Source organism: Pteronotus mesoamericanus, unplaced genomic scaffold (assembly GCF_021234165.1).
Source record: "Pteronotus mesoamericanus isolate MK-2021 breed Mesoamerican mustached bat unplaced genomic scaffold, CSHL_Meso_final contig_101, whole genome shotgun sequence".
Lineage (NCBI taxonomy): Eukaryota > Metazoa > Chordata > Mammalia > Chiroptera > Mormoopidae > Pteronotus > Pteronotus mesoamericanus.
The window spans coordinates 23,531,564-23,550,185 of NW_026555001.1; the positions used below are offsets into that span (position 1 = coordinate 23,531,564).

An 18,622-nucleotide genomic window follows, 5' to 3' on the forward strand; every position below is an offset into this window, starting at 1 on the left:
TAAATAGCACCATGAAGAAAACAGCCAGATAAATACAGAATGTGAGCTGTTGTGCAAGTCAACTGGTCTTTTCACTTGGAAAAGTCATTGTCATGGAGAAAAACAAATTGGTGGGAATGGAGAGGTACTGTTCTAAAGTCAGGGCATCCAAAAGAACATAACCTCCTTCTAATTTTTAACTATAAAATAACATATGAAGTAAAGTCAGGAGATTGGAAGACTGGTAATATGTAAACAGCATTGGCTGCTTTACGTTTCCCATCCTTGAATACCTGTATTCTAAAAAAGCAGACCCTCATTGTAGACAATGTTTTTCCTCGTGACTTTGCCTCTGTCCGCTCGACGTCTCCTTTATTGTCCCTAAATCAACTGGGTAAAATCATTTACTTCCAACCAACATGTAAAATGAAAAAAAATGTATTAGACAGCAAGATCAAATTAAGCATAAGCTTCTCTATTAATTTTTAACAGTAATTTGCCAACCATGAGGACATAGTCATGGTATCAATAGAATGATAATATGAAAAGAACATTTTTTTATGTAGACATGACAGCGAATTAGTATATTTGTTTTCAAAGAATGTGCAGGCTAAAAAATGCCTCTTCAGTGTATATGAGGCCAAAAGATTTTTTTGGCTTCAGAGTAATGATTTCTGTTTTAACACTTTTTTTTTTTTTTTTTTTTGGGTAAACACACACAAGGACCTTGATGCTCTGTTGTTCCATTTCTTTCACAATTATAAGTTTTAAAATAATTTGTAATTGTAAATTAGCCCACTTCTAAATATAGGGCTTCAGAATATAGTCTCTTTGTCTTTTTGTCAAGTTTGTCAATTTATATTTTCCCATTGATTGGTTGTTATTTTAGTGGTTAAATGGCTGTTACTTATCAAATAGCAAATTATTTGATAAAATAATTTGAATATATATATATATATATATATATATATATATATATATATATATATTTTGCCATTTAGGAAATGAACAATCACTTACTAAATCCAATTAAAGTTCTGTGCATCTTACCTGGGCAGCATATGCCATCTGGCTGAAAGAAATCTTTTGTCATTATGTCTGTGAATGTCAATTCACAAAGGGAGAACACTGTACTCTTGAAAATCAGTGACAAATGTTCATTGTAGAGCTATAAACTGATAATTTAAAAAATATTATTCCTGAATGAGTATGTTAATGGAAATTAGCTCTGACAAATGATCTTTTTTTTTTTTTTTGAAAGACGTTAAGTAGAATATATCCTAATTTATTACTCTAGTCTAAGGCCTAAAATTTCATTTAAAAAGATAGTATAATCTTTATAAATTGCACTACATAACTGCCAAATAGATTTAGATCAGGACAGATTGATAGTTTCCAAAATAATGAGGCTTTTGTTTTCAAGGAAGGTCATTTTTAATTGTCCAAGCCCAGACAAAGATTTTTATTTGGTCTTTTTGTTAAGAAAACCCTCGGATCTTGCTGGAGTTCGGTGGGATTGGTGCAGGGGGTCTCTGCTGAGAGTGTCCCTCCATGGTTGGGACGCAGAGCTGTGTAGGGTGGAAGTGGGCTTGTGCAGCAGCTGCTTAGCTTTTCTGCCAAACCCCTGCCTTCCTTTGTATGTGTGTTGTGCCATACTAAGTCTACCCTGCTGGCCCATTTTCATTCGTTTGTGATCTTTTTCGTGATAATGTTTTCTCTTAGCCCCCTGTCCACTTGCTTCCTCAGAAAGGGCTTGCTTTTTTTTTTTCCCCCAAAACAATTTTTTAAAAATTGTTCAAATACATTTGTCTCCATTTTCCCGCCACCACTTTCCCCTGCCCCACCTGCCGCCAAGGGCTTGCTTTTTATTGATGGCTCTACTTGTCCCTGGCTCCTACACACTGAAGTGGGTGCATAGGGAAAAGTGATTTGAAGTCCCAAGTCCCAAGCGTCCTGGCGGAGACCTCACGGGCATCGCAGGGGCTGCGGACGGGCCTAGGAGGGCCACCACGCAGAGCTACAGGCAACCCTATCTGTTTTATTGGTTTAAAGAACAGAAATAAATGATGGTTTCCCCCTTATCTTCTTTGAAAAAAAAGACTGCAATTGATTTATAATTATTTTTTTGTCTTTTAGCAGAACTGAACAGAAAAGGTCTTTAGAAAGGAGTTGCCGATATCTTGCTAATCTGTAATAGAGAGTATTTGTTCTACGCCATTATGCTTAACCTTAGTCTCTGCTAAGAGACGTGAAAGATGCTGAATGAGGTCAGGAGATGAGACTAAAATTTTACCTGGACAGTGTAAAATTGTGATAGATTCAGTGCAAGAGAAACATCGTTTCTTCTTTTCACTTAAGTGAGTTTTGAATTTTATTTAGAGAGCTACTACTGGAATTTAATTTTAATTTATTTCTCTTAATTCTGTAGCCAGAACACGGAGGTCACCGCAGCTCTCCATGACATGGTAGACCAGCTGGAACAGATCCTCAGGTGAGAGCAACGGCAGTCTATGGCTCTACGCGGGTCAGGGAGGTCTGTCCCGGAAACATTACTCCTCTAAGCATGCCTCATAGTTTTTTCCAGTTTGACCCTGTGTATGTGTGACTCTTTACAGGTGAGTTTTCTTAATAACAGATGTGCCACTAGCTTATTTTACAAACTGCTATGGTAAGAGGATCATGGACTTTCAAAACTGGTAGACTTCTGTTCAAGTCTAGGCGTTGTTTCTTACCAGCTCTGTGAGCTTTGAGCCTAGGGTTTCCATATCACTAATCTCTAACTCTTGAGATTATAAAATTAACGTTAGATTAAGATTTACAGTACTTCACACATAGTAGGTTCACAAAAAAATTAGTTCTTGTAATAATTGCATTTATCAACAAACAATATTTATTATACTTCTGACTTTTCAGACACAATGCATTTGATTGACTATCTGGCCTAGAGCAAACTGTACCAGAGACTTTAAGTAACTGTAGTAATTTCTTTTACTGTCAAAATGAAAAAGCATACCGTCTCTTTTGGAGACTGAATTTCCTAATTGCCGTTTAGGAAGTCTAATATTGTTTACTAGTATTTATTTTTGTATGTGTATGTAATTGTGCCTGTGTGTAATTTTTAAATATTTGTATTAAAAATAAAATTTTAGGAATGATAACTTTGTTCTTCCATTATGTAATTATAGAAATTATAGGTAATAACATTGCTTTATAGTGGTAATATATAGTAAAGTATAATAATTTGGAATCTAATTAGAAATTTTTTTCACTCAAATTAAAGGACTTATATGTAAAGATATTTTTGAATTTTATTTAAGGAAAAATTATATTTTTGTGTACCATAATGTGTGAGTTTAATGAAGAATTAATGGTTTAATTTCCTCAGGGTCTCTATTTATTATTATCTTGACTGGTTTTTGTTACTCTATATTCTGAAAGTTATACAGGTTTTTTTCTTGAATGTTTAATAAATCAAGATTTTCTTATTATAGGTTGGCTTGTGTCTCTCCTTTCCTCAACCTCCCTGAGAAATTGAACATAGTTTGAGTGACGTGTACTGGGTTAAGTCAGTATACATTCATTTCTTAACAAATCTTCATGGTTACCTTTGTCTCCCTAATGATACCTAGAGGAGCTTCCTCCAAGGTCTGTGGCGAAATGCCCTGTATTGCTGATTGTAACTGTGGCAGGTCCTGAAGTTCTCAGTACCTCAAGGAAACAGTCACATCCTGTAGGTTCTGGTTGATACTAGGTCTGCACTGCTGAGTTTAATTTACTGACCTTTTAAAATAAGAACCTTTTATTCCTGTTTCATTTCATAGGCATTAATAGGTGCTAAATGTTTTAACAGACATAATGGCAGGTGACAGGACCCTGTCTTTCTAAGAGCTAGCGAACGCTCTCCAGCCTCTCTGTGAGCCCAGTAGTAATCAGCTCATGAGCGTGAGATGTGGTGAGGCAGCCTGGCGGGTGTCATGCTGCCGGTTATGGAGCAGGGTCTCTCAGGAAGATTCATATGAGACCAAGAGAGTTTGTGACATCTTTTGTATTTTTATGGAATGAATTCTTGAGGGAGATTGAGCCTTATGAAATTTGTGTGGCTTTCCAACTATGAAATTCTTTGCTTATTACTTTTTTAGCAGCTTTGCCTGTAACAAAATACTCAATAGAATTGTTAAGAGTTAAAGCTGGGTATTGAAATGATAGATTTGGCTTATTTTCGTGACTTGGAGGCTTTTAGAGGACAGGAAAATTGTACTAAAAGATTTGGAGATAAGGATATGTCATGCTTTTTTTAAAAAAAAGAGTGTTATTTCTTCCAAGTATATTGTAATAAAAGTCAGTAGGGGAAATAAGATTTGATACGTAATTATTAGAATTTTTTGCTGAGAATTAATGTAATATATAAAATTTGGCCACTGGATGTACTGTGTTTTTTTTTTTTTTCTTAAGTGGTAAAAACCTGACTGCTGCTTATAAGATGCTTAGACTTTCTTTGTTTGGTTCCAAAACTTTAAAAAATTCTGCTTTCACTTACAGTGTGTCAGAGCTTTTGGAGAAACATGGACTTGAGAAATCAGTTTCATTTGTGAAAAACACTCGGTCCAGCTCGGAAGAGGCCCACAAGCTGATGGTTAGGCTGACCAGGCACACCGGTCGGAAGTGAGTAATAAATTAATTGATACTTGCATCTGATTAAAAATAAGCACTGCTATTTTTCTTTTTTTAACTTCATTAAGTTATAAATGACCCATGATATATTACACATATTTAAAGAGTAGAATTTGATAAGTTTTGATATATGTATGTACCTGTGAAACCATCGTTACATTCAAGATAGTAAACATAGCCACAATGTCTAAAAGTCTGCTCCTGCCCCTCTGTATTTCCCTTCCTCTGCCTCCCCGTCAGGCTCCTCTCCAGGGTCCTACTGACCTACTTCTTTATCCTTTATATTACTTTGCATTTCCTAGAATTTTACGTAAAAGGAATGATACAGTACATACTTTTTTGGGGGGGAGTTAGCTTCTTTCACTCAGCATAAATATTTTGTGATTCATCCATGTTGTGTTATGGATCAATGATTTATTCCATTTTATTTGCTGAGTAGTATTTCATTGTATGGATTTATCACACTTTGTGTACACAGATGCTGATGGACATTTGGGTTGTTTTGAGTTTTGATTTTTACAAATGAAGCTGTGAGTTTCATGTGTCAGTCTTTGTATGGACATGTACGTTCTTTTGAATGAATCCGTAAGAGTGGAATGGCAAGATCATATGGTAGATGGATGGTTAGAAAGCTACCAACCCGTCTTCCACACTATTGGTACCATTTTATTTCCAAACCAGTCTTGTAGGAGGGTTTCGGTTGCTCCGCATCCTCATCAGCACTTGATATGGGTGGTCCTTTTAAGTCTAGCTATTCTAACAAGTGTGTGTAGTGGTATCTAATTTTGGTTTTAATAACCTTCTCTAATGAGTAATAATGTTGAGCACCTTTTTAAATTAAAAAAAAATGGTTTTTTTTACTGTTCAATTATAGTTGTCCCCATTTCGCCCCCCCCCAGTTCTCTCCCCTGTGCTGCCTACCACCCCTCTCCGACATTCAGTCCTCTCCCCTCCTCCCATTGTCCTTGTCCATGGATCCTTTATGTACATGTTCCTTGGCTTGACCCTTCCCCTTCTTTCCCTTATTGGCCCCTACCCCTCCCCTCTGGTCACTGTCAGTTTGTTCTTTATTTCCATGTCTCTGGTTCTGTTTTGCTTGCCTGTTTGTTGTGTTGATTAGGTTCCACTTATAGGTGAGATCATATGGTATTTGTCTTTCACTGCCTGGCTTATTTCACTTAGTGTAATATTCTTCAGTTCCATCCATGCTGTTGTGAAGGGTAGGAGTTCCTTCTTACTTTCTGCTGCATAGTATTCCATTGGGTAAATGTACCACAGTTTTTTGATCTAATCACTTACCAATGGTCACTTGGGCTGTTTCTAGCACTTGGCTATTGTAAATAATGCTGCTATGATCATTGGGGTGCATACGTTCTTCTGAATTGATGTTTCAGGATTTTTACGGTATAATCCCAGTAGTGAAATCCCCGGGTTAAAAGTTCCATTTTTAGTTTTTTCAAGAAATTCCATACTGTTTTCCACAGAGATTGCATCAGTCTGCGTTCCCACCAGCAGTGCACTAGGGTTCCTTTTTCTCCACATCCTTGTCAGCACATGTTTGTTGATTTGTTTATGGTGGCCACTCTGACCAGTGTGAAATGGTATCTCATTATGGTTTTAATTTGCATCTCTCTGATGGCTAGTGATGTTGTGTATCTTTCTATGTGCTCATTTGCCATTTGTATATCCTTTATCATTTTTAAAATTAGGTTGTTTATTAGATATGCTTTGCAAAGATTTTTCTCCTGTTTGTGTCTTGTCTTTTCATTCTTATATCTATGTCTTATAAAGAGCATACTTTTAAAATTTTGATCAAGTCCAGCTTATTATTCTGTACCTTTATGATTGTGCTTTTGACATTATATTGAGAAACTTTTGCCACAAAGATTTTTTCTTGCCATTTCTAGCAAAATTTTATAGATTCATATAATAAGTCTTAAAACTGGATAATATTAGCCTTCTAGATTCGTTTTTCTTTTTCCAAATTGTCTTGTTTATTTTTGGGGGCCTTTGTATTTACATCTGAATTTTAGAATTAACTTGCCATTTTCTGCAAAAAAAAAAAATCATTTGGATTTTTGATGGTGATTATGTTGAATCTAAAGATTAATTTGGAGAGTACTGCTACTTTAAATTAGCATTAAATCTTCCAATCAAATGAACTCAGGATGTCTTTTCATTTACTTAGGTCTTTAATTTCTTTTAATGATATTTGCAATTTTCATTATTGAAGTCTCATACTTATTTTGTTAAATTTATTCCTAAGCATTTTATTCTTTTTGGTGTTATTGTAAATAGAATTTTTTTTCTATTTCATTTTTCAGATTGTTCATTCCTAGTGTGTAGAAATACAATTAAATTTTGATATACTGATCTTGCATCTTCCAATTTTCCTGGACCCATTTATTATAGCTCCAGTAGGTTTTTGCAGATTCCATAGGATTTTCTATATACAAGATCACGTAATCTGTGAACATAGCTTAACTTCTTTCTTCCAATGTGTATGCTTGTTATTTAATTTTCTTTTTCTTCTTATTGGTATTAGTGTGAGATATTTTTTGGTATACAGCATGGTCTGTAGTTCCTCCCGTTAACATGGTATATCTTTTAATTAATTCGTGTTTTTATGTTTGAAGTGCGTTTCTTGTAGGCAGCAAGAAAGCTGGGCCTTCTTGTCAAGATCTGATTTGGAGAGAGGCAGGCTGCCAGGTGCTGCTCACTGAGGCGCGGGACTGGAAGGGAATTAACGCCCGTTGCACCCGCCCTCAAGTCATAGCGGCCGCAAGATGGCAGATGGATAAACCCATACCTCCCAGGCCACTCCTGCAGTCAGAGCCTCCATTGACCGTGGACAGTTGCTTATGCAGTGCAGCCAGGAGAGGCTTGTTCAAGGAGCTCCCCTTCTTAGGAAGTCCCTCTTTTTCTCTCTGCCTCCCTTCTTCTCTGCCTCTTTCTCCAGTGTACTGTGCTTACTGATGTACGTGTCATATGTTCCCTTCTAGAGCATAAGCTTTTCCAGGGCGAATGTTGTAGCTGCCATGTGTCTAATACGGAACCTCACCTAGCAATGGCCCTCTCTCAGTAGTTGTTAAGTGAGTAATTTAGAAGGATTTGGCAACTTACATCTTAAGATTTCTTTACAACTATAAAAGCATGGTCAGTTTTTCTGATCATGCCGACTCTAGAGCCTGCTCTTCAATAAGAAAGCTTTGTTGTTGCTGCTAGATTATCTACCATCTTTGCATTGGGTCTCTCAAGCAGTTCTCAAGTCCTGAAGTTAATTTCTACTCCTGGCACTCTACTTGCTGTGAATGTGTAAGAGAGCAGCTTCCTTTTTTCAGAGCAGTCAATGTGAATTGAATCTGACCTCTATCACATATGCTTCAATAGCTCTGCCCCTCTGCACCTGTAGACTATTCTTATGCATATTCTGAATGCTGGCAGATTTCCTCAGATCTGACCCAAGTCACGTTTTACCATCTTGAGGGTAATAATATTTCTCCCTGGAAAATGCACTCTATTACAAAGCTGTACCTAATACATAACGTTTGTATTCAGAGATTTCTCTGTTAATTTACAAACCTCTTGCATAGTGCCTTCAAGTTCTACTCTTGGTTCTTATCTACCGAATGTATTCCGAAAAGGCCATTGTAAATAATGTCCTATAATCTATTTTAATTAGAACCTGTACTTACGGTTAGCCATGTGTGAGAAAACAATAATACCATCTGTCCTGGAGCTGATGGTTTCCAGAAGAACAGCTGGGCCCTGTGAACTTGAATTCAGCTGGACTGTGCCTGGCTCTGATTTTATCAAGCAGGTGCAAGGTGGACACTCACTTCATCAAATGCTTTGCCCCTTCTCTGCAGCCAAATCTGAAAGAGGCTCTAATTCTTTGAATCCCATCTAAAGAGTTCACAAACCAGGGTCTCACTAATGGGAAGATTACAGGGTTATCCTGGAAGAGTTACAAATATACCAGTTTTGTGTATTTGCATGCTGGGGGGAAAAAGGTTCCTTTTATGCTTGATTGTATATGGGGTGGGAGTAATTGTTTATTTTGTGTAAGATGAAATGCTATAAGCAAATGAAGCATGTGCTAATAGTTTTAGGTGAAGAATTCCTGAAGACTAGAATGTCACAGGAATGATCCCAAATATACACTCCCCTCATAGCATTGTTACTATACACGAACAATTTAGTTGCCATGTTTTTAACTCACAAAGAAGAAAAAGATAGATGAAAAAGAAACATTCATTTGGTATTTGACTAACACGACAGAAAACAAAACAAAATCTGCCCTTTTCAAACAAGGAGATTCGTGATTATGTATAATATGAAGACTAGAAAGTAAATTTAAGTGATGGTTCCAAGCTCACATATGTTTACCAAAGATGGACATTTGAAAGGCAGAGGGAATTAAAGGCAGCCTTCCTCCCACTGGACAACGCTCGTCATTGCGTATATGGCTATAGAAGCACAGAGGAAATATTTTTGTAACTTTCAGATTCATTAATTTACATTTATTGAATATTATTTTATACCAGGAAAATGGGAGGAGTATCTTTTTGTACATTTTTGTTTAAGTCAATCCTCATAGTATACAGAAAGAGAACCTGAAGCTCCGAGAAATTAAGAAACGTTTTTAAATCCAGATGGGTAACTGACTAGGTTTTTATAGTGCTCAGGGCCATCTTGCCTCGGTGCTTGTGCTTTGTCCCCGTTAATCGCGTCCTTTCCTTGTCACTCTCTGAGGTGGGCCTTTAGCGAGGAAGCTGATGTTCGGGAATGCTAAATGGCTTGCTCGTGACCATGCAGCTAATATGTGCCTGTGGGTGCAATTGCTCACAAATCCCTTTCCACGTCTGCAGGTGGATCTGAGCCGTTCCCTGGGTGCCAGCGTAAAACCCTGGTTGATCAGCTGGGGTGGGTAGGCGCACTGCTCGTGCCACACTGATCCCTGGTGGCTCACTTGCCTCTGAGTTGGAGGGATTGGAAATGCGCTAGAGCACCCGGTGTGTTCATTAGGCTTTGGGCGCCCCTGAGTGTGGTCACTGACATGTCCTTGAGGGGACCCTGAAAACTGTGCCTATGGAATTGTTACAAAAGACGTTGGCTCTTGTGGATCTTCTTCCTAAGCCAGCAAGGGTAATTCCTGCCACTACCCTATGAGGAGGCTCTGTCTTCCTGCCCCTGGGCTGTCAGCCGGGAGGAAGATCACCCTGCAGGGCGCTGTTGTCAGTCGCTCTGTGGACTGCAGCAAGGTCCCCTTGAGAGCTGATGTTCTGTGCTGGTGAGCTGATGCCACGTAGGGCCAGCGGTTGCCTCATGGGTCTGTGTGCGTCGTGGAAGTTTAACAGATGGTCTGCTGAGGATGGTAGAGTGAAGATGCAGCTAATTCTCCTGTTCCCAACTGCTTTTTCTGCTAGAGCACAGCTGCTTTATTTCACCCTGGAAGCTCACAGCTCGCTTACCTTTGCCGTCACCGTGTGATGCTATTCCAGTCTTGTGTCGAGGGGGCCGATGACAGAGCCCGCTCCAGCAGCGTCTCTAGCACCGACGCGTCGCTGCCCAAGCTCTCCCTCAGTCTTTAATCCAAGTTCAGTCCTGGATGTTCACATGAGAGAGATTTCTGTTGCTTATTAGGGAGCTTGGGTAGCATAAAGAATGGTGGTACCAGGTTTTACTTTTGGCCAGTTGGAGAGAGTTCATGAATTATTATTACTATTTTTCTCCCTTTTCTCCCCCAGGCAGCCTCCGGTCAGTGAGTCTCATTGGAGAATGCTGCTGCAAGACATGTTAACCATGCAGCAGAATGTTTACACGTGTCTAGAGTCCAATGCTTGCTATGAGGTAACTCTCCGATGTAGCTTATTTCCTTTTGATTTAGGAATTTGGTCATTACCGATCATTTATTGGAGACAGAGGTGATGAGCATGAGCTTCACTGTAAGTAGTACTATTGAATATTGGCTTGAGAAATGAATGGTTTTAAATTTGAACTTCAGGTTTTTAAATGCTTGAATGAGTATAAAGTATATATTTATGGTTAGAGTCTGAGACCACATACAACTCTCAATAACTCCTTTTTTTGTATCTAATGCAAAACTTGAAATCCAGTTTTATGGGATAAAATCTATATGAACACAGGGTCCAAAACCTGTCATTAGTATGTCCCAAGTAGTGTTTTTAAGCTGGAGTGGCATTATTTTGGTATTTTCCTGTTTCTGATTCTGATTGAAAAATCAGTAGTAAGTATATTGCACTTGAACTAGCTCCTATGTAATCTGTCGTAAACAACTTGACATATTAAATTGTTTTTGTTATATTTAACACCTTTTTATTAGGTTTTGCTATTTCAATGACTTCTGGCCATTAGTTTCTCCCCTGTGAGAAAACATTTGAAAGCATGTTATAACAGTTTTGAAATGGTTCTAGAAGAAAGTAATAAAGATTTGGCAAGCGTACATTGTTAAATATTGTTTAGTACCTTTCAAATTATGCTATATTGTCTTACTGACTTTTGGCGATTCTATTAGGTTTTGATGTGCTTGGAAAATAGTTTAAAAGCTCAGTGGCACAATTTTGAAAATGTTTTATAGCCTATAGAGCAGAAATTTGTATTCTTCATTTTAGCAAACCTTTTACATTCTAGTGTGAGTGGCTTCTGTTTTTCAGCATTGGGCATTAACTCCTGTGGTTTACTTGGATAGACCAAAGGAACAGTGAAACTGTTGCATCTGAGTCAGTTGGGTCACTTGGAGTAAGCCAAGTACACCTGCAAGATATAAGTGATTAGGGTTGCTCACTGATAATATATGCTTTCTGTCACAATATGTATTTTATAGCAGATCCTTTTTAGATATTAACAATTTTATTCTTACCAGTAACTTCAATCAAGACCTTTCTGAAGATAGCTTCCCCAGAAGTCTAGAAACATGAAAATTGGATAGTCTTACTAATTGCTTCTTGAAATCTTTTTTTTTTTTTTTTTATCTCTTCTATTTCTGTGCTATCTTCATCCAACAGTGGCATTCCTGGCAGAGCATTCTTAGGGAAGTTCCAGTACTAATTACATATTGATATTATTAATGTAGGTTTAAAAAGTTTTCTTTAGTACTTTTCTGAAGAAAATAATCTTAATTATAGAAAAAAATTATGTTAATTGATGCTGTTAGTTGCCTAGTAGAATACAGTGATATTTGCATGAATACCTTTTATCAGTGGCTATTGTTTTATTTAAATACTGGGAAATTGCAAATCGGGAAAAAATATTCAGTGTTATGGGGTATATTTTAATTTTAATGGCTAGGTATAAGTGTAATATTTGCAGCTTGGCTACTTCAGTTTGTAAAACTGAATCCAGATGCTTTAAGCAGTTATGAATTATAAGTATTCAAATTTTTATTTTAAAAAATTGAAGTGATTGTAAATAGTTTAAACAGCAGCCTTGTTGAGCATTGGACAGTATGTCTGACAGATCCTGTTTTTAATGAGAATGAACTTTAGATAGTTTACTTAAATAGTCATTGTAGTACAAAATATTATGCTTAATATTGGTTTGTTCAGTTAAATTATTCTTAGAAGACGGATTTTTTAATTGAGGTGAAATTTACATAACATAAAGTTAACCATTGTAAAGTGTGCTTTATTGTCATTTAGTACATTCACAACATTGTGCAAACGCCACCTCCAGGGTGGATGTATTTTTAATGTATTTCATGTGGATATAGAGCCTTCATTTGGTTGAGGATCTGATCCTCCTTTTTACGCACTAATTTCAGGCTCTCGTTTTTGCCCAGATATTTGCAGAAAGCCTCCTGTGCTCCAGTCGTCCTGAGAACATCCGCCTGGCTGGACAGATGATGCACTGCCACGCTGGGCCCGACAGCCCCCTGGCAGGCGCCGCCCACAAGGGGCGGGCCCCCTACAGGGTCCCCTATGAGAGGAGCACCGAGTTGGTGTTGGCCTCTAGCCGGGAGTACTTCAATTCTTCCACCAGCCTCACCGACAGCTGCATGGACCTGGCCAGGTGGGGCCACCTGTGCTCTTCCTGGTGGGGCGGCTGGCCGCCAGAACGCACCAACTCTTTTACCGGTTTTATTCTGTGCCTTGTTAAGTGCGTTGTCACAAGTATAAACTGCTATATGGGCACACTTAGCTATTACTTGAATAGACAAAGAAAGCTGAATTGTGTTACGAATATTCTTCAACTTCTTCGGGACCCTTTTTTCCCAGCACACTTTTCCATGGTCATTTTTGCTGATTATCTGTCAGGTTGTGTCTTCCTCTGCTCTTGGGAGAGATTCAGGTGATAGCCTGAAAATTCCAGTTCTGGCAGTTCCCAGCACATGAGGTGATGCCTGTATCATTCACGTGGTTTCCACTCTGTTTAGGGACATTGGACCTGATTAGGCGATAAAGGTCAAAGTTCCCTTCCAGGTAGAAATTTCTGGACTATGAATTTAGTGCTCCTATTGGCCTGTTGTACTGGAAATTTAGTGCTCATCTTTTTACTATTAATTCTTAGGAGCTTTTGTTACATAGCAACACTTGCCCTTTGCCTGTCTTAAATATTTTAACTGTGTTGCCAAGTTTTTATTATATATGATTTATCTTTTAAATTGCTATCAGAATTTTTTAAAAATTTGATCGTTACTTTTTTCTCTTATGGTTTCGTTCTTTTGTATTCCTTTGGAAGGCTGCTAGTTCCCAAGACCATTAAAATAGTTTTCCATGTTGTTTCTTACTACTTTGATGGTTTTAATTTTACATTGAAATTTTAGGCTCATTTGGAATTTATTTTGATGTAATGATTGTGGAAACTATTTAGATTTATTTATCTCCCAAATGACTAGTTGTTTCAACTCTAGCAAAACTTAAAGGTAACTTTTTTTTTCAGTGATATCTTACCACAGAGAGAATCATGTTTTCTCAAACCATGCTTTTGAATTTGACAGAGTTGTTTAAATGGTTAATAAATTTTTTGTTCTATCCCAAGGGATTGCATTTCAGATGATGAAAATACCAAATACAATACCCTTTGAAACTGGGATTAGTTTGACCTACATCTTTTTCGCAAGTGTTCTCAAATATCATTTTAAAAACTACCCTTCCTGTATTTCCTCTTTATTCCATCCCTTTTTCTTTTCTTTTTTTTTTTTTTTTTTTTAAAGATTTTAGTTTTAGAGAGAGGGGAAGGAAGAGAGAAAGAAAGGGAAATATCACTGTGTGGCTGCCTCTTGTGCACCCCTACCGGAGACCTGGCCCGCAACCCAGGCATGTGCCCTGACAGGGAATTAAACCAGTGACCCTTTGGTTTGCAGGCTGGCACTCAATCCACTGAGCCATATCAGCCAGGGCTAATTAAAATATTTCTTAATTACACTTAAAGTTAGCACATCACTTTCTCTTGTATTTATCTCAGCACTGCATTACCAACTGCTTCTTCCTTTTTGATCAGAAAAATGTCTCGTGCATTTTGTTAGGTTATTCTTTTTTCAGGTTGTCACTGAATCAAGATGTTTCTGTTTTTGCCAGAAGAGCTGAAAATTATCTGCATCCCACCTATGTTTTTGTCCTTTCTAATATCTTGCTTCCTGCCCCGGTACTGTTACTATCAATGTAACCCTGCATGATTCACCACACCTCTCTGAGCTTCAATTCTGGCTTCCTTAAAAAGCAAATGATGATATTTGCATGTCTCACGGGCCTGCCCTAAGGTTTTAAGAAATATAACAGGAAGTAACTGCAGAATACTTGGAAAGTAGTAGGTTTTTTGATAAATATGTGTTGGATCTCATGTTGTTCTCAAGCATATGTTACTGCTCTTAAAAATGTATCTTCTTTCTCTTAGGTGCTGCTTACAGCTGATAACAGATAGACCCCCTGCCATTCAGGAGGAGTTGGATCTTATCCAGGCCCTTGGATTCCTTGAAGAATTTGGGGTCAAGATCCTGCCTTTGCAAGGTGAATTGCCTGCTCAGTGTTGCTCTGTTCACTTATGTTGCAATAATTTCCTAGCATGCCTTTCTAGTGTTTTAAATCAAAGAGTACTTTTGGGTATTTAATCCATTAGCAATAGATCCTGCCCATTTTTTCAAATGAAATTTAAGTGGAAACTCCTCCCCGCCCAAAGAAAAGAAAGAAAACCAACATTTTATCACAGTTTTGTTTTTTGAAATTCACAGGTATGACTTTGAAAGAAATAACATTAGTACCAGCAGGGAGGCAATGAGATAAAAACAAAAATAGAAATTGGGGATTATGGATGAGAATTTCAGATTTACATCAGTTTTGGTATATAATTTATTTCTGTATTTTGTTTCAGTTGCATAGATTTAGAAGTAGTTATACATGAAAATAGGTTTTATTTGTTTATTTTGTTAGTGGTTAACTGCAGGGTATTCTTTAATTAGGTTGATACTGTTATTTTAAAAGAGGTAATGGCAGGAAGTTCCCATTCAGAGTTTATTTATTAGCAATATCTTAACATTGCTCAAGATCTTTTACCTAAATGTAAATGTCAGGTAAATATCAGCCAAACCCAAGTTACTGTCATTGTCTGCTGTGTGCTGTGAGTACAGTGTGCCTGTCCCAGGACCCCTGATCCTTACCTGGCCAGTTGGAGGGACGGTATCTGATGCTCGGACCCTGGACCTCAGCGCCCTAACAAGGAGGGCAGCTTGGTGATTAGTGGTGTGTTTGCCTGGCTGCAGCGTAATCTCCCCTCTGTGTCCTTGACTGTGGAAATGTTTGGAATTGGGGACAGGAAGGTATAGCTGAATTCCTTCCATCTCTCTGAGTTTTGGTAAATTTTCACCGAAATGGTCTTTCCTCTTTTTTTTTTTTTTTCTAAATTCCCAGTACCTTTGGACAAAGATGGTTTGTTTTAGGTTTCTTGGTGTCTTTGTCTTATGTAGTGTTTGTGTCAGGTGGATCTCAGTGGCTATCGTAGGGAGGAATGTATTCATGTGGGTTTCCATTGTAGATTTACTGAAAATTGAAGTTCTGCTAGTCAGACAAATTCATTAGATCTGAAAAGGGAGTATTACTGTTACATTGTTTGGAAATAATTTGTACATGATGGTAAATATCCTGAAGCATCTTAAACAAATATAGTTAAGGTGATTGTTAAATCACTGGGGAATTCTATTTAGTTATGCCATTCATATAATTTTTGAGCTCAGAGCTTCTTAGAATTGTGAAGATTAATTAGAGTTATTAAAAAAGCAGTTTCACCTTATTCTCAAATGTCTTTAATTATTAACTACCTTCCCAGTAGCACTTATGTTTTTAATTGAAGTTTTCAGGTACAGGGGAGTCCAGAGGACTATGAAACTTTTGCTCTTCTTATATCTCTCGTTAGTTCAGGTCATTGTAGCATTGGCTCTGTGTGTGTGTGTGTGTGTGTGTGTGTGAGAGAGAGAGAGAGAGAGAGAGAGAGAGAGAGAGAGAGATACTATATTTTAGCTAGTTAAAATCCAACCAAATTGATGTAGTGCAGGAAATTTTTCTTGCAGTCCCCCAAATGCTACCGAATTTTGAAGTATTAAATGAGCTCTGACTTTTTATGGTGCGCTGTTAGCAGCGTTTTTGCTGGCAATATTTGCACAGCAGCTGACGGGTTTGCCTATCTGCAACCAAACCTACAATCCTGCTGTAGCTTCTGAGAAGTTTCCTAACTTAGGAGTGTCTTAAGAAAGACATTTGCTTTCATGTCTTGACAGCTTCCCAGCTTGATGGATTGATCTGGAGTTTGTATTAGAATGGCTGTCAGAAAATCTTCTGGATGTGGAGACAGAATATTTCCTTTGTATACTACTTGTGTCTGTGCCACAGACACAATTTAAGCTTAAGCGGTTTTTGTATTCGTCAGTGATGCTAGACAAACAAAGTAACTTGGTATTTCAAGATGCATGGTACAGGCACTTTATTGTCATCAGTGGACTATAGTTCATTTTGTCACTTTGTTTTAAAGCCTTCCTTGCCTACCCTTCAGGAGTTACTATTTCTCATCAGAAGAAGACTAGTGGTACTAGCTAAGTTATAATTTCAGCCTACCTTGGTACTCATCGGCTTCAGAACTCGTCAAACCCTGTACTTGTCACATTGTGATGAGAAGAAGGTGTTTTAGCCCTCGGCGCTTGCTTGGGACTCACCGCACTTGCTAGAGCTTGTGAGTCACGATGCCACCATGCAAGAGAAAATGCTTCATCACTCGTTGCTTGCTCAGTACTTGTAGGTTTCATTACTCGTCAGGAGTTCTAGAATGAATTAACGATGAGTACCAAGGTACCACTTGTAATGAGTTAATAGGCAACGGGAACAGAAATATTATGTGCAAATGATTCCTTATGTATAGTTACCTGTGAATTCTTTGTATGTGTGCATGTGTGTGCTTTTCCCTAGTAGGGTTTTTTACTTGTCCCCAGGTTCTTTCTGTAATCGGAGCCAGTTTTCCAGACTTACAGCCTATGGTTAAGCCTGGCCTGGGGTCAGTTTTGCCTTATGCCGTGTAAATGGAAAGGTGTCTTAACTGTTCTTTGTGTTTGAAGTCCATAAGCATCAGCTGTCATTTCTGTTGTTTTAGTTGAAGGTACTTTCTACATGATGGTGGAATTAGTCTTACCTGCCTTCTCGTTCTCCCTCTCTCTTTTCCTCCCACCACCTCTTTAGTCTCTTCACTCCCCTTTCCTTCCATTCAATAAACATTAATTGAGGAACTTTATTCCAGGAACCAACATAATTAAGGGAATAGGCGCACCTCCTGACTTTGAGGGACTGACATACTGATAACAAGACAGAATCACATGGGAGTGTCATGAATGAGCTTAGATGCCAATTCAGCCACTTGGAACTCTGTGACCTGTGGCAACTAAATAAATGTCTTTGAACTTCGCCTTCCTCAGATGGGGATAATAATAAAATATTCCCTAGACAGTCCTGAAAGTTATATCCTGAATCATTGAAGATCCTCACATTAGAGGATCCCATTACTTTAACGAGCATTCTGGGAATGTCAGTAGTAATAATAATAAGAACTAATATTTAAGTGATTTTTATGTTCTATGTATACTTCACATGCATTTATTTAAGTTCCCATGCATACCCTATGAGGCAGTGACTGTTACTGTTTCTAATTTCTAGAAGATGAAAGCAAGGCATGGGGAGGTTAAATAGCTTGCTTAGGTCGCACTGCTAGTTGGAGGTGCAGCTGGAGTTCAGACCTGGGTAGTCTGGCTCAAAAGCCGCGTTTATAAACAGCAAACAGTACTTCTCTGCTGAAGAGGTGCGACAGTATAAAAGATGACTTGCGAAGGAATCTCTGATGTGTCCTCTCACTCACCAACAAAGTGACCGACCGCTGCACATCATCAGCTTCCTCGCCTATACAATTCAGATTTGTGCTTCCACAACGTCACAGTGAACTGTCTATGTAGTGCACCTTCGATGCCACTTAAGAGTGACTGGAATTGATATTTTACATACGCGGTTGTTGGCTGTGCATATGTAAGGTTGTGATGATATGTAAGGTTGTATGGATAGCTAGTCATTTCTGGAATGTGTATGTGGGTGTATGCCATATAGTAGATTTTTCTTTCATATTTGAGATATGATTGCGAGAGCTACAGGAATATGAGGCGTCTTCAAATATTGAAAGTTACATAAATGCACATCCTTTCATGGTCATTAATTTTATTTTGAAAAGGAATTTTAGGAGCAGAAGACCTGTTCCCTTCATGGAAACATAATAACATCTAAATCTTGAATTTATTTAGATAAGAAGCCACAGTTTGAAATATAACGTATCATGTCCTATGATAAGCAGTAAAAGAGAAGTAGTACAGTGATTGTCCAGAGGCTCAAAAGGTAGATAAATAAATAAAGTAAAAAGCCATTTTAACATGGCATTTGTACTCGGTTAGAATCCTACTCTCCAAGTTTATTTACTATACAAGGCATAATCTTAG

At 37.9% G+C, this 18,622-nt stretch overlaps 1 protein-coding gene across 1 annotated transcript in view; it reads left to right on the plus strand.

Annotated features, from left to right (window-relative positions):
* Window positions 1-18,622, plus strand: part of NBAS (NBAS subunit of NRZ tethering complex) — a 264,240-nt gene that overhangs the window by 112,853 nt on the left and 132,765 nt on the right. The window contains exons 27-31 of the mRNA XM_054569493.1: window positions 2,408-2,470; window positions 4,519-4,641; window positions 10,401-10,503; window positions 12,452-12,681; window positions 14,506-14,618. Coding sequence (XP_054425468.1) covers window positions 2,408-2,470; window positions 4,519-4,641; window positions 10,401-10,503; window positions 12,452-12,681; window positions 14,506-14,618 — 632 coding nt within the window. The remainder of the gene's footprint in view (window positions 1-2,407; window positions 2,471-4,518; window positions 4,642-10,400; window positions 10,504-12,451; window positions 12,682-14,505; window positions 14,619-18,622) is intronic.